The 12,861-nt window shown below is 51.2% G+C and overlaps 5 protein-coding genes across 5 annotated transcripts; 2 read left to right on the top strand and 3 right to left on the bottom strand.

Moving 5' to 3' along the window:
* Nucleotides 1-677: 677 nt before the first annotated feature.
* VTN31DRAFT_5405 (uncharacterized protein) lies at nt 678-2,369 on the top strand (the record flags this gene model as incomplete). The annotated part of the gene is made up of 4 exons (XM_069405901.1): nt 678-707; nt 763-850; nt 912-2,156; nt 2,233-2,369. 4 exons carry the CDS (start codon nt 678-680, stop codon nt 2,367-2,369), a joined length of 1,500 nt encoding a protein of 499 aa, XP_069259562.1.
* A 1,129-nt stretch (nt 2,370-3,498) lies between these two features.
* On the top strand, nt 3,499-4,674 carry VTN31DRAFT_5404 (uncharacterized protein; the record flags this gene model as incomplete). The annotated part of the gene is made up of 4 exons (XM_069405900.1): nt 3,499-3,985; nt 4,043-4,168; nt 4,225-4,507; nt 4,560-4,674. The coding sequence occupies 4 exons, from the start codon at nt 3,499-3,501 to the stop codon at nt 4,672-4,674; spliced, it is 1,011 nt and encodes a 336-aa protein (XP_069259561.1).
* Nucleotides 4,675-5,057: 383 nt separating this feature from the next.
* On the bottom strand, nt 5,058-6,684 carry VTN31DRAFT_5403 (uncharacterized protein; the record flags this gene model as incomplete). Its single annotated transcript, XM_069405899.1, has 4 exons — nt 5,058-5,511; nt 5,587-6,190; nt 6,252-6,538; nt 6,611-6,684. 4 exons carry the CDS (start codon nt 6,682-6,684, stop codon nt 5,058-5,060), a joined length of 1,419 nt encoding a protein of 472 aa, XP_069259560.1.
* Nucleotides 6,685-8,299: 1,615 nt separating this feature from the next.
* Nucleotides 8,300-9,860, bottom strand: VTN31DRAFT_5402 (uncharacterized protein; the record flags this gene model as incomplete). Its single annotated transcript, XM_069405898.1, has 2 exons — nt 8,300-9,423; nt 9,485-9,860. The coding sequence occupies 2 exons, from the start codon at nt 9,858-9,860 to the stop codon at nt 8,300-8,302; spliced, it is 1,500 nt and encodes a 499-aa protein (XP_069259559.1).
* Nucleotides 9,861-10,912: 1,052 nt separating this feature from the next.
* VTN31DRAFT_5401 (uncharacterized protein) lies at nt 10,913-12,463 on the bottom strand (the record flags this gene model as incomplete). Its single annotated transcript, XM_069405897.1, has 4 exons — nt 10,913-11,237; nt 11,294-11,780; nt 11,860-12,142; nt 12,239-12,463. 4 exons carry the CDS (start codon nt 12,461-12,463, stop codon nt 10,913-10,915), a joined length of 1,320 nt encoding a protein of 439 aa, XP_069259558.1.
* Nucleotides 12,464-12,861: the final 398 nt, after the last annotated feature.

Raw genomic sequence — 12,861 nt, 5'->3', positions numbered from 1 at the left:
ATCTTTTCCTAACTTCAACTCCAGTACTCATACCCTGATCTAAACAAATGCTTTCGGCTTTGAACTCGTACACCCTAGGTACTATCGAGAATCCATTGAGATTACGTGCACAATCAAGTACTCCTGCAGCATGGGATACTGTAGTAGACATGATCCGGGTCATCCGACAGGTTGTCATGTTCTACAATCGAATTCGATCGAGAGCGAAACGACCGACCCTTCTCGTTCACCTTCGGTCGTCCTCTTCTTTAAAATCTTCCTCATATTAGCGTACCAGTCCATCGGCGCTTCCGGGCCGATGTGCTTTCAGAATCACCACTGTGAACGACAAGTTACCTACCAACTTAAGAAGGCTACTCTGTAACCGCCGAAGCCAAGAGTCTTATCCACCGAGTTCGGCTTGCGTCCCGGCCTCCCGGGGCTGCCCACTCGTAGTTCTGAACTGCGGCGGGGTGAACGATTTGCTACGGTTCGGCCAGATCGCCGAAGTACCGGACTGTGGGGAGAGATCCGGAGAAGTACCAAGGAAAACACGAAAAGACGCCTGTCGTTGAACGGAGCCTGACCCTAGAGTATTTATAAAGCCTGCTTGTCCATCCATCTTGATCACGATCCTCTTCTCTAGCTGCATCGCTCTTCAATAGCCCTATCGATCCTTTGCCAGGACCCTCCAAAAAATGGCCAAGGAATACAAGCTCCCGTTCACTGTAAGTCAGTTCGTGACACGTTCTTTTGGACACAGTTTACTGATAATCCTGATAGCTGGACAAACCAGATTTGATCCATTTCGAATCCTTCGTCAACCATGAATGGGTATCTGCGAAGAAGGGCGGGCGGTTTGAAGTAGTTGGTAGGACGCTGCAACCTTCTCCGCATGGCCTCGCTACCCCGCTAATCACAGCGCCATCAAGATCCCGGCACGGATATTGCCTGGGCGAGTTGTCCAATCAACACGGCCGAAGACTTGCCGCATGCCGTCGAGGCTGCCCATGCGGCTTTCGAAAAATACAAAAAAGTCACCCCGCGACAGCGTGCGCAGTGGTTGCTGAAATGGGACAGCCTGATCCGCGAAAACAAGAATGATATTGCCAAAATCCTTACTCATGAGACTGGGAAGCCCCTAGCGGAAGCCCACGCAGAGATTGAGTATGCGGCCAGTTTCACGTGGTGGTTCAGCGGCGAGGCGGAGCGGATCCAGGGAACGGTTTCTACGCCGGCCATCCCCGGTCGCCGGGTTATCACGCACAAGCAGCCCATCGGCGTGGCGGTCGCTTTGGTGCCATGGAACTTCCCCATCGCCATGGTTCTCCGAAAGGCTGCCGCCGCCTTGGCAGCTGGTTGCACGATGATTGTGAAACCAAGCCCCGAAACTCCAATCTCTGCTCTGGTCCTCGCTCACCTTGCCAAGGAAGCTGGTTTCCCCCCTGGCGTGTTGAATGTACTCACCACTGATCTGGAGAACACTCCTGCATTGAGCGAGGCGCTCTGCAAGCACCCATTGGTCAAGAAGGTGACTTTCACCGGATCGACCAGAGTGGGTAAAATCGTGGCGGGCCATTGCTCGCAGGGACTCAAGAAGCTGACCCTGGAGCTGGGCGGCAATTGCCCCTTCGTCGTATTTGATGACGCCAATCTTAACCAGACGCTGGACCAGCTCATGGCCCTCAAATGGCGCCACGCCGGTCAGGCCTGTATCACGGCCAATCGCATCTACGTCCAATCCGGAATCTACGAAAAGTTCATCGAGGCACTCAAGGAGTGCACCTCCAAGATTGTCGTGGGCCATGGCGCCGCAGCAGGGACAACCATGGGTCCATTGACCACCCCTCGCAGTCTCGAAAAGGCCGAAAATCAAGTCGCAGACGCGAAGAAACGCGGCGCCAGGGTCGTCTTGGGTGGCAATCGAGTTGCTGGAAAGGCTGGCTACTTCTTTGAGCCGACCATTCTGGCAGACATGACGTCCGACATGTTGATCTCGCACGAGGAAAGCTTCTGTCCCATTGCGGCGATCTACAAGTTCGAGACGGAAGAAGAGGCGGTCAAATGGGCCAACGACACCAGTATGGGTTTGGCGAGTTACGTGTTTACGAAGAACGTGGACCGAATGTGGCGAATGTTTGAGAATCTGGAGGCAGGGATGATCGGTTTGAACACTGGTAAGTTCCTTGCCCGGTAGTGTGCCGTTTCCGGTGCGGGAAAAAAAAAACCCTTGCTGAAAAGTGTGACGTTTAGGAAACTCCTCTGCCGCCGAGTCCCCATTCGGAGGGATCAAAGAATCAGGCTACGGCAAGGAGAGCGGCAAGGACGTTGCCGTCAATGAGTATTTGATCACCAAGACAGGCACACTGTCGGTTGAGGATCACTATTAACCTGTGACGATATATACATGGAGTCAATAACAGTCCTACGGGATACGACATGTATGAGTACTGATGATGAGAATCCACTCTTGAGAGGAATTTTCTAGCTTCGACATCTGGAAAATCTAGGGCAGGGTCTGGAATGTGGAGGCTCTGCAAGGGACTCCAACAGAATCCTGAGTGGCGTACTAGCGTGTATCATTCTAGCAATGGCAACGAACTGTTGAATGCTTCAAGAATGCCTCTGCGTCGCAGAACCATGGCGTTGAGGTTTGCCAGTGATGGTAGACTAGAGTTTCAAACAGATGCTGATATCTGGTCCTGTTACAGAATTTCCTTATTGAGTGATCGATTTAGGGTTTGTATCGATGTGTGCGGTTCATTCTTGATCAGTTCACAATAGCATTCCACTTTAAACATTCATCCACTGGGTCCATTGATAATTTCCGATCTGTCGTCGTCCAGGAGAATAAGATTTGAAGTTCCCACATGTCAATCATGACACTAAGTCCATGCATTTGCCCAAGCTGTCTACTGGGATTGATGTCTTCCTCCATGAAAGATCGTGCAGAGGCAACGTGCCTGCACTCCCAACGCGCAGACATACTATCTCCCGAATGTTGATGAATCGTTGTTGACCCAGCGCTGTTCTGACAACAGCAATGAGTGATTCCGCGATAACACTGACCAAGAGGAGAAAACTGCAAGGAGTCACGGCCCTGATATGTTTGATCGCCATTCCGTTCGTAGTGCCGCTGTCAACGGTCTGGTCGAAGGACAAGAGCAAGCTTCATAGTAAGAGGGTTGTTCAATGTGGAGGTACGTTGTCTGATTCTGTGACCCGATTCAATCATGAATCAAAAACATTGCTAAAGTTCCTACGTATGAGGACTCAAAGTCGATGCGCCCGAAGGCCAAAAAGAGTGCCCGGATAATGCATGCTGTTCACGTTATGGATATTGTGGCAAGACCTTGGAGTATTGCGGGCTTGGGTGTCAGAGCAACTGTGATAGCCAAAAGGCTGTCGCAAAATTGTAATTGTGCCAACTATGCTTGATAACGAAGAGTTGCTGATTGAATCAACGCCTCCCACGTTGGGAAACAAAGCGACAGTGCTCCATGCCCCGGTACGAATTCGATGAACGTTTCCATCGCGTACTATGAAAGCTGGGCGAGTCAGCGCAGCTGCAATGTGTATACGCCTTTTGACATCGACCCGACGCCTTACACTCATCTTAACTTTGCTTTTGCATTGATCGACGACGACACGAGTGAGATACGACTCTCGTCGGGGAAAGACACTGCGCTCTTTGCCCAGTTGAAGCATGTCCAGTTTTTGAGCCGAGACTTGCAGTTGTGGATTTCGGTAGGTGGATATGCCGTCGGAGCAGCGCCGTTCTCAAAGTTAGCCAGTACTGCCGACGGACGCCGGAGATTTGTCGAGTCGGCCTGCAGGTTCATGGACCAGTATGGGTTTGATGGCATGGATCTCGATTGGGAGTTTCCCGCTGTCCCGGAAAAGGGCGGGAGCAAAGCTGATCGGGAAAACTTGGTGGCTTTGGTCAAAGATTACCGATCCTACTGCAAGAACAAGGGACTCAGTGTGGCAGTACCCGGGGGCAAATGTGAGGATCTTCTCCCCTGCTGGAAAAGAACTGAAGTAATTGCTGACTTTTGCCAAGCTTACATGCACGGGTTCGACTTCAAGAGCATCGTGCCCTTTGTCGACTGGCTGAACATCATGGCTTATGATCTACACGGACCGTGGGAGAAGCCGTCACTCGCTCTCCCGCACACGAACTTGACCGGTAATCACGTACGGGCCGCACGGAACATGGACAAGGTGCTCAACCCATTGCAACAGACATCCACGAATCGATCCAGAGTATCCTTGATGCCGGTGTAAGCCCAGAGAAGATCGTCCTCGGCCTCGCTAATTACGGCAAAACGTTTGAGCTTTCCAACGATGCTTGCAACAGCTCTAGCTGTCCAGCCAAGGGCCCCGGTAAATCGGGTCCTTGTTCGGGTGAACCTGGTTCGCTCTACCGCGCCGAGATCCACTCGATACTGGAGGAGACAAAGGAGATCAAGCCGGTATTTGACCGCCATGCGACGGTGAAATATTTCTCTTGGGACAAGACGCAATGGTTTGCCGTGGATTCTGCGGTTGAGGTCTTTGCACTGACGGGGTATGTGTAGGGTATCGTTCGATGATAAGGAGACTATCGAGCTCAAAATGGAGTATGCTGCGAGGAATTGCTTTGCCGGTATTCTATGGTGGGCGGTGGATATGAGTCCCAGAGAAGATACTTGACAACTTTACTCCGCTCAACTTTACAAAAGAACGAGTGCGAGTGCCCCTCTTGTCTCATCATCCATGAATCGCCAGACCCAATGCTGCGGTTCTTTGAGCCTTTGAGTTAGGTCTGGTGAGGACTTTGTTTGGTTCCACTCTGGCTACCACGAGTCCAAATAGAACGTGCAGTCATCAGCCTTTATTAACAAAGAAAATCTCGCCGGGCGAAAGGTACATCGTCAAGGTCATGCCGTGGGCTTACGAACAACGGGCCAATGTCAGTAAGTAATACTATCGTCATAATCTCTGTGACATTATGCAATTATAGAACAGAATAGAATGTCGTCCAACGACTTTGAAACGCTCCTCGTAGAGCTTCGCATGTTACTATATACACGAATTTATGCTCGTAGTAAGCACATGTTTGGAGGAATGGATGGGGTAGGGGATGGGGCAGGGGATGAGGCAGGGGATGAGGCAGAGGATGAGGTGGCGCTGTTGGCGGCGGCGAAGGAGCTCCCAGAGGCATCAGGGCCGCCAGCGGCACTACCCAACACGCCCTTTCTCAGGGCCTCGACATGAGACCAATCGTACGAGTCTTCACCCAAGCTCCAGGCCATGACACCACCGAGGCCCAAAGGCTTCACAATCTCTTCGAATTTCCTCGCAATCAGCTCGGGGGTATCCCAGGTCCAGAAGAGCTTGGCCTCGGGATCCCAATAATACTGGCCACCAGCCTCTTCATCGGTCTTGCCTTCTCTTTGGGCTTTGCGCCACGAGTCAATGGCAGAGATACCGCGGCAGGTGCCGTAGTCAGACAAGCACCCAGCAGAGCAGAACTCATCGGTTGAGCCGCTAAGGATCAAAAGGCAGTTAGAATCGGTGGGCAACCTTCAAACCAAAAACCAGGGGTTGAAGAAGAGCACATACCAGTAGCCATGCTGACTGCAGCATTGGCCTTCAGGGCACTTTCCGCTGTCAGGGCCGCACAATCCATTCGACGAGATTGAAAGAATGGATGTGGATGGGGGTGGTGCCATGAATTGCTTCTCAAATGTGATAACCCCGGACCTGCCATTGTCGCTGCCGTCCGCGTTTTCCATCGCTTCTGTTGGGCAGCCCAAAAGCTGAGCGCCGCAGTCGCCAGCAGTGGGGAAGTACTTTGCATAGAATGCGAATCCCAGATTCGCCTTGTCTGGTGGCAGGCCAATGTCAAGATAGCTCTTCACCCCTTCCAGGGAGGCTTTGACGCTGGAATGATGCTTCGTCTCGGTATCGCGACGGTTCATCAAGTCATATGTCATGATGTTGACAAAGTCCACCGATTCCCAGATGGCGGGTCCCTTCTCCGGCGTGAATGCAATCTGATCGCGTGCCAGTCCCGGCACCGCAATCGACAGGATCTTTTCCGGACCAAGTTCCTCCCGAAGCGTCCGTAAAAACACCGGGAAGGCGTCGACTTCGTGCGCCTTTTCCTCGTTGGAGGTGATCAGGTAGTCCTGACCATTCCCGCCGGGATATTCCCAATCGATATCTGTCCCATTTATCAATCAGCATGGTGACACTTGCGAACCAACTGGGGCAGAACACCGTACCGACGCCGTCAATTCCCAAGGTATTCACCATGTTTACCACATTTCTCGCCCAATTTCGCATCGACTCGTCATTTTGCACTGCGAGTGAGAAGCCTTTCGTGTCCCCCCAGCCTCCAATCGCAACCAGAATCTTGCTGTCTTCGGGAAATCGGCTTCTGAACACAGACATTGGCTCCCATGGCTGGTAAGCTGTCCCGTTCAGGAACAGTTCTGAATTGGCAAACGCCATGATCGCATGGGTGATGCCTGTGGTTTGTTCGCGGCCGGGCAGGTCTTTGATATGCCATCTATTCATCGAGCACCACCATCAACGAATCCGTCCTATATTGGTGGCAGACTCGAAGCATCCCAAAACTTACTCGTCAATATACATGACATATTTCAAGGCCGCTGCCTGAGCGGCAAGCAAACTGATAGCAAGCCTTCGCAACATTGTGCAAAGCCAGGCACGCGAAACAACTGGACTCTGTGAGGAGAGGAGGCCGGGGGCCGAATCATTCAAATAGGGTACCAAAGAGCTCAGAGCTGAGGTGGAATCAATTAGGGCTTTGACTAATTCAGGTTCGGCCCTCAGTTAGTCGTTCCATTTAGAGTGGTCATTTACCAACAGGGAACGTCGTCAAGGGCCGCCCGCCCCCCTCTCCATCCAATGATTCTACATAGAGCCCCTGAGGAGTTCCTGAATGTGTATATATTAACCGGGTGGACTACGCCTATCATGGTTAGATACTAGTAGTAATTCTAACAATGCCAGCTGGAGTCGTTCCTGGTCCGTTTCAAACCATTCCCAAAGTCCCAAGAATATACAGATGTCCAGCCCACGGACCATGAGTTCATGACAAAGGCCATCGACAGTCCCAGCGCGTACCAAGCTTACGGAATGCTGTACATAAGTACGAACCCACCTCTGAGTACTGTGAATGCGAAAGGGCAAAGCATGACCTGTTATGTCATTATTTAATCCATCTATATTTGGCCTTTCATTGTAGACCCAAATAGGTCTGAAAAGTGGAAGATCATCGTCGTGAGCATTCTGCAGAATGGATAAGTATCCATGCGTTGGGGGAGGGGACCAATTACGTTGGCCATCAATTGCACACTGTTATGTAACTAGCAGGTTCATGTTCCCCAATCTGCCTACTCTGCGCTAGGTGGTACTAGTTTTGAAACAGCGGAGGGAACTGAGATGGTCAGCAGGTCAAGGAACCAACGTTGATTTGGAGAAATACGGAGTACAATACAATGGGTGCACATTTTTTTTTTTCCTGCCCCATGAGTCTCCATGGGGGCGGAAGTGTAAATTGGTTAACCTACTTTTAGGCCCTTCCATTGCTTTAGGTTAGGTTAATCCTTAGTATGTACTGTAGGCATTCCGGCCCGTCTTTCAACCTGTTCTAACTTCTGCATGCATCTTCTGCATTCTTGGATTAACCTCAAAGTTCTTCATCTCTACGAGGTCGATGTGGGATGTAAACAAAGCCCAAATACTACCTAGTACCTCCTGATTTAAATCCTCATCGCTTAACACGAGGAATACGGAAAACGTGTCCATGCATCTATCTCAAAGGCCCTTCAGCTCTAGTACAACGTTCAAAGGATCAGAGTCGTGAAGTCATCAGCCTGTCCTTGGGCTCTTGGCAGGGGACCTTTTGGCTGCGCTAGCAGCGGCTTTCCTTGGCCCAAAAGAGCGTTGGGATTCAGGTACTCCGTACAGACTGCAGAGTAGTAATAATAGTATTGAGTATTGCTGTGATCTGCGACTGGTCGCGAACATACTTAAACGACTAGGTCTCTACCAGAAGGTTATTATCAAGGTATCCATGCTCCAGTGACACCAGAACGCTTCCGAATGTCAGAACACACGTCTTGGCTGACGTCTTGTGCATGCACAGACATTGAAACGTTAGCGATATCCGAACTCAGATGTTGACAACCATTCAAAAACCATCCTTGATGCCATGACGGATTGCAACATACTCGCGCCGAGTTCATTATAACAATATTTACATGATACATCACTCATATCGTAATGCAACGTGTTCCAGTTGCTAATCCCAATGTCGTCGAATCACTGGGCGAGCCGGATCCCATGGCCCAATAACGACATTTTTGTACTTCTGTAAACTGATCAACCACCAACTGCAGGCACCCATGGCAAATGCTGTCAAAAAGCTGCCGAGGAGTGACCCGACGACGGCTCCAGTCACGCCGCCTCGAAGCGTGATGCCCACGCCTGCTCCTGCAGCAAGGACCAGGGCAAAGGTAAGAAGCAGATGTCCTGTCCACGAAACGTGCCGGAGGTGTCTCCGAAAGACCGGAAACAGTCCAAACACTTCAATCGAAAACAGCATCAAACTGAACACATGTGTGGTGGATGGTAGGCGGGATGCCAACACTGTCGAGGCCATCACCGCTGCATTCGTGGACAGAGAAGCCGGGAACTTCGTCGCTCCAGCTTTCTCCCCACTGCCGTAATCAAAGGAGAATATGTTAATGATCATCAACCAGCAACTCATGGCCCAGATTGAGTCGCTAGCGGTGGATTTAGTCAAGGACTTCAAGATGGGACTGAGCCCCAGCAGGGCACTGTAAATCAAGACGGCAGACTTCATGGTGGAAAGTCGCTGTCGGTTACGAGCAGACAACAAATGTTTCTTCTCATCAGCCGATGCCCCTCCAGATAATCCTGTGGACTGCCGCGACGGAAGCGACAGGCCGCTGAATTCAGTGCTATGACGGCGCAGCTTCCTTCCGGACTCGGACTGTGCCAATTCCAAGCCAAGGCCCTGCACATTGTCCGAGCTTTCAGTCGGATGGGAGGAGGAAGCAGCTGTATGTGATGTTCCCGAACTGGAGCTTGAGCCGTCGTCGACTTCACTCGTCTCCGAAGCCTGAGCAGCCTTCAGGGCCTCGTTCTGTTCCCTCCAAACCCAAAAATCCCATAGTACCCATCCTAAAAGAGTACCTAAGCTGCCCCATCCCACAACGGATACTGGACTCACCCTCCCCTGCACAATGCCCACGAAGCAGCAGACGAAGATGACAACGGAGCTGACGTGCTGAACGATGACGGTAGAATCAGTCACCAATGGCCAAAAATCGTATGGCCGTACTCGTGGATTGCGTTGAAGATGATCAAGGAATGTTTCGGCGTCGGTGTAATTATCTGGGTCTGGCGTTGCGTGACTGTCAGTCGGCACTCCATGTGCGAGGGAAATTGCGCACACACTTACATGACTGTCGCACCCAGAGGAGCTTTTTCCAGGCGCTTTTCCGTTTTTTTCGTCTCTTGTAATCTCGACGTTTATGGTGGCTATCGGATCTCTTGGGTTCGGTGCCAGGTATGGCGGGCGGCGGTCGCAAGGCTGCGACAGCAGCGGGAGTGGGCGCTAGACCGTCTATCGGTCTTGAAGGGAGCAAACTGCCCTCGTTCTGGTTCCATACTCGAGGATAAGCACTACCGTAGTAGGCATGCTCTGGAGCAAGGCGGTTTGGATCCGGCGGCACCCGTTGTGGTAGAGGCGGCTTCAGTCCCCCAGCCCTGTTTGGGTGAGTCTCAACAGGGACTGGAGGAGGGATTGGAGCAGGAGACTGGGGAACCGGCGCCATCCGCGACCGCGAAATTGTGGGGAAAGGACTCTGGGTGACCAGAATGCTCAAGGATTTATTTCATCATCGACATTGATGGGAGCATGAAGTAAGTACTTTGCAGGAGTAAAGTAGAACTGGATCGACACCAATGCTGGACCAGCCAAACATGACAGGGGTTAACCTAATAACCTGCTTGGTGTAACAGTATGTATAGAACAGGTATTGACTGTAATAATTGCCCATCTAGGTATAGTTTCCCACTTAATCACAGTACAAGTTCGAGTACGTACCTGTAAGGAGGTAAGTAATCGCTCGTACTATGGTTCACCTGCACCGTAACCTGGTGGCCAGGCAATGCAGGAAGAACACTGCTTAGTACTGTCAAAAGGTTAACTAGAACTGGGAATCCTTCACGGGTCCCTGAACAACCAAAATGCAAAAGGGATAGATCACTAAGATTGGGAACAGTTAGAAGCGAAAGGGAAGCTTGACCTATAGCCAGCAAACGGGGAAGCTCCGACCTTTTTGAGTCCTGAAACTCCTGACAGGCTCTCAACACCCCCCGACGGGGATTGTTGTCGACTTTGACAAGCCAACGATGCCGATTGTCAGGGTTCCAGTAGCATCTCTGGGCCAGCAGACGCCATGCACATCGCTTGCCCATTCTTCATCAATATTCCATGCCAAAAGGCACTGCATTCATCCTGAGGAAGTAATGCCTTAATTCACTTGTCTGAGGTTCACCAGCCCTTGGATACTCGCAGACTTGCATTAATTTGAAGGATGATGAAAGGTTGCGACAATATATCTCTGCTGTTCCATGGGACTAGGGCAAATACCTGTCGAATTTCGAGATCAGGAAAACAACCTAACAACTTCTCTATTTGCAAGCTGACTGAAACCAATGTCATCTATACATCTACTACGAGTACATTCCCTTTCAATTCTGAATTTACAAGATGCGTCTTACCCATCATTCTGGGCCGACTGGATGCTATACAGGGGTATCGTGAAACAAGACGTTCAGATGATATAGGGTCACCGGTGTCGAGTTCTTCGCGAATGAAGGCTCAGGACGAGCTTTTATCAGCAGTTTGCGGATTCGGTTCCGCTTGGCGGAGCTGCTCCCACGTCGGCCGTGCCGAAGTCGACTCTTCGAAGCTGTTCCGCCGGCCCCAGTTTTGAGGCTGTCGCTTCAAGAAGGCACCAACTGCACCGAGATAACCTTCATGGCGGAGGAAATAGGCCTGCTTCTCCCCTTTGGACCAAAATTTGATGGCGTACGATAGAGTGTTCATGGTCTGTCGATGGCCGCGAATAAACGATCCTCCGAAATAAATGTCATGTACGCCGTGCTTTTCTGACTGCAGATACGCTATTTGACCGATGTTATTGCTGCAAAGAACCAGCGTCAACGCTGACCACGATGGGCGGCAGAAATCAGTACGTACCTGATCGCAAATAGAAGGCTGCGGCTCATGTCCTCGTGGCGGAATTGGATTGCTTTATGCTCTTCCGATTTCCCGCCTTCTTCCGCCGCAGCCTCGGCGGCTCGCTTCATCCTCAAGACTTTGCCGAATGTGCTGGCGATGGCTGTGCTTTTAAGGCCAATCTTAGCGTAGTCCATGCCGTAAATATCGCCAACAAGCATATCCACGCCGCTGTTATCCCCGCGATCCGCCAGCGCAAGCATTTCGTCAAACGACGTAACTCCAGTCAAAAGGGACATGAGTCCCCAAAACGTTCCACCGCCCAAATGGGTCCCGCCTACTCGCTGGAATTCGTTCGGGCCCGATACTTTGATCATGGAGACACCGGAGCCGATGTTCACGAGGAGATAGGGATATATGTTTGGCCGCGCTTCAGCGAATCGGATGGGCTCTCCTTCGCTATAGGTGAAGACCTCATTTGGGATTTCCGATATGAAGAAGTTCAAACCTGAGCATCAAAAGCAATCATGTCAGATTCCACGTAGATGTTCGCGACCGGAGAGGTGCCCAACAAACTGGGTTATTACCTGTGATTAGACATTCCATCTCCTCTTCGCGCGTGATGTCCACTTTTAACTCCTCCTTCAATCTATCGTAGTACTTGAAGGCGCCGCCTCCAGTTGCAACGACACATAATTCGTCCGGGGCTGAGCCATTGAGCCGGGCATGCTCTTCCTTCAATTGTTTGATGAAGTCTATGCACAAATCGATGCGGTGCGTTTCGAAATTAACAAAATTCAGACGGCCGCCATCCACCGCCGAGTTCAATTCGCGTGTAAAATAAACGAGTTTGGCGAGCGATCCCCCGAGCTGAGTGAGAAAAGAAACGATGTTAGCGCTCTGCCTTGACAGGTCGACGGATCACACGAGTTAGGTAGGTCTTGCGGGGAAACGGGAACTGCGCACATCGACCGCAATGTGGCTCACGACGCTGGTATGGTGAGGGAGCCGGATGTCTTTTCGCTCATAGCGCACTCCGTTCTCCTCCACACTGTCTGGGGTCGATGGCTCGTTTTCAACAATAAAGGCACCATCAACATTGATTTTGACGGTGCCAGGATTACTGATGGTGGCTTCAAGGCGGGCAGCCGAGGATGCCGCGTTCGCGGAATGACTGTGGGCGGCAGACATTTCGCGCGGAGCTTCGGACGAGCATTTGCAGAGAAAGAGAGATGAAAGAATTGGATTCTGTTGAATTGATTTACGGTGGGGAGGGCAGTCTTGAAGAGCCTGGAGGTCGGCGTGCCCACGCTTACGGCGTATATCTCCTTCTGGCCGGGGAGGGTGGTTGACCCCATCGAGCCGACCGAAAACCGCGGTTCACATCCGCTTTTGGAGCAGCAGCGATCTCCGCAGTCGGCATACGACAATTTTTTTTTTTTTCTTGCTCTACATGGCAATGCAGTGATCAAAGCGTTACTGGGACGATAATCGGCCAAATCCTTGAAAATCAGTCAACTGTCATGGATTGGAAGTTGTGCAATACGCTGCTCTTTCCGATTATACCACCATGCTGCCCTCCCGGATTG

This window comes from Thermomyces dupontii, assembly GCF_041956625.1.
Source record: "Thermomyces dupontii strain NRRL 2155 unplaced genomic scaffold VTN31scaffold_5, whole genome shotgun sequence".
NCBI classification, from domain to species: Eukaryota; Fungi; Ascomycota; class Eurotiomycetes; order Eurotiales; family Trichocomaceae; genus Thermomyces; species Thermomyces dupontii.
The sequence above is the reverse complement of the archived record's forward strand: the minus strand, read 5'-3'. Positions and strand labels throughout refer to the sequence as shown.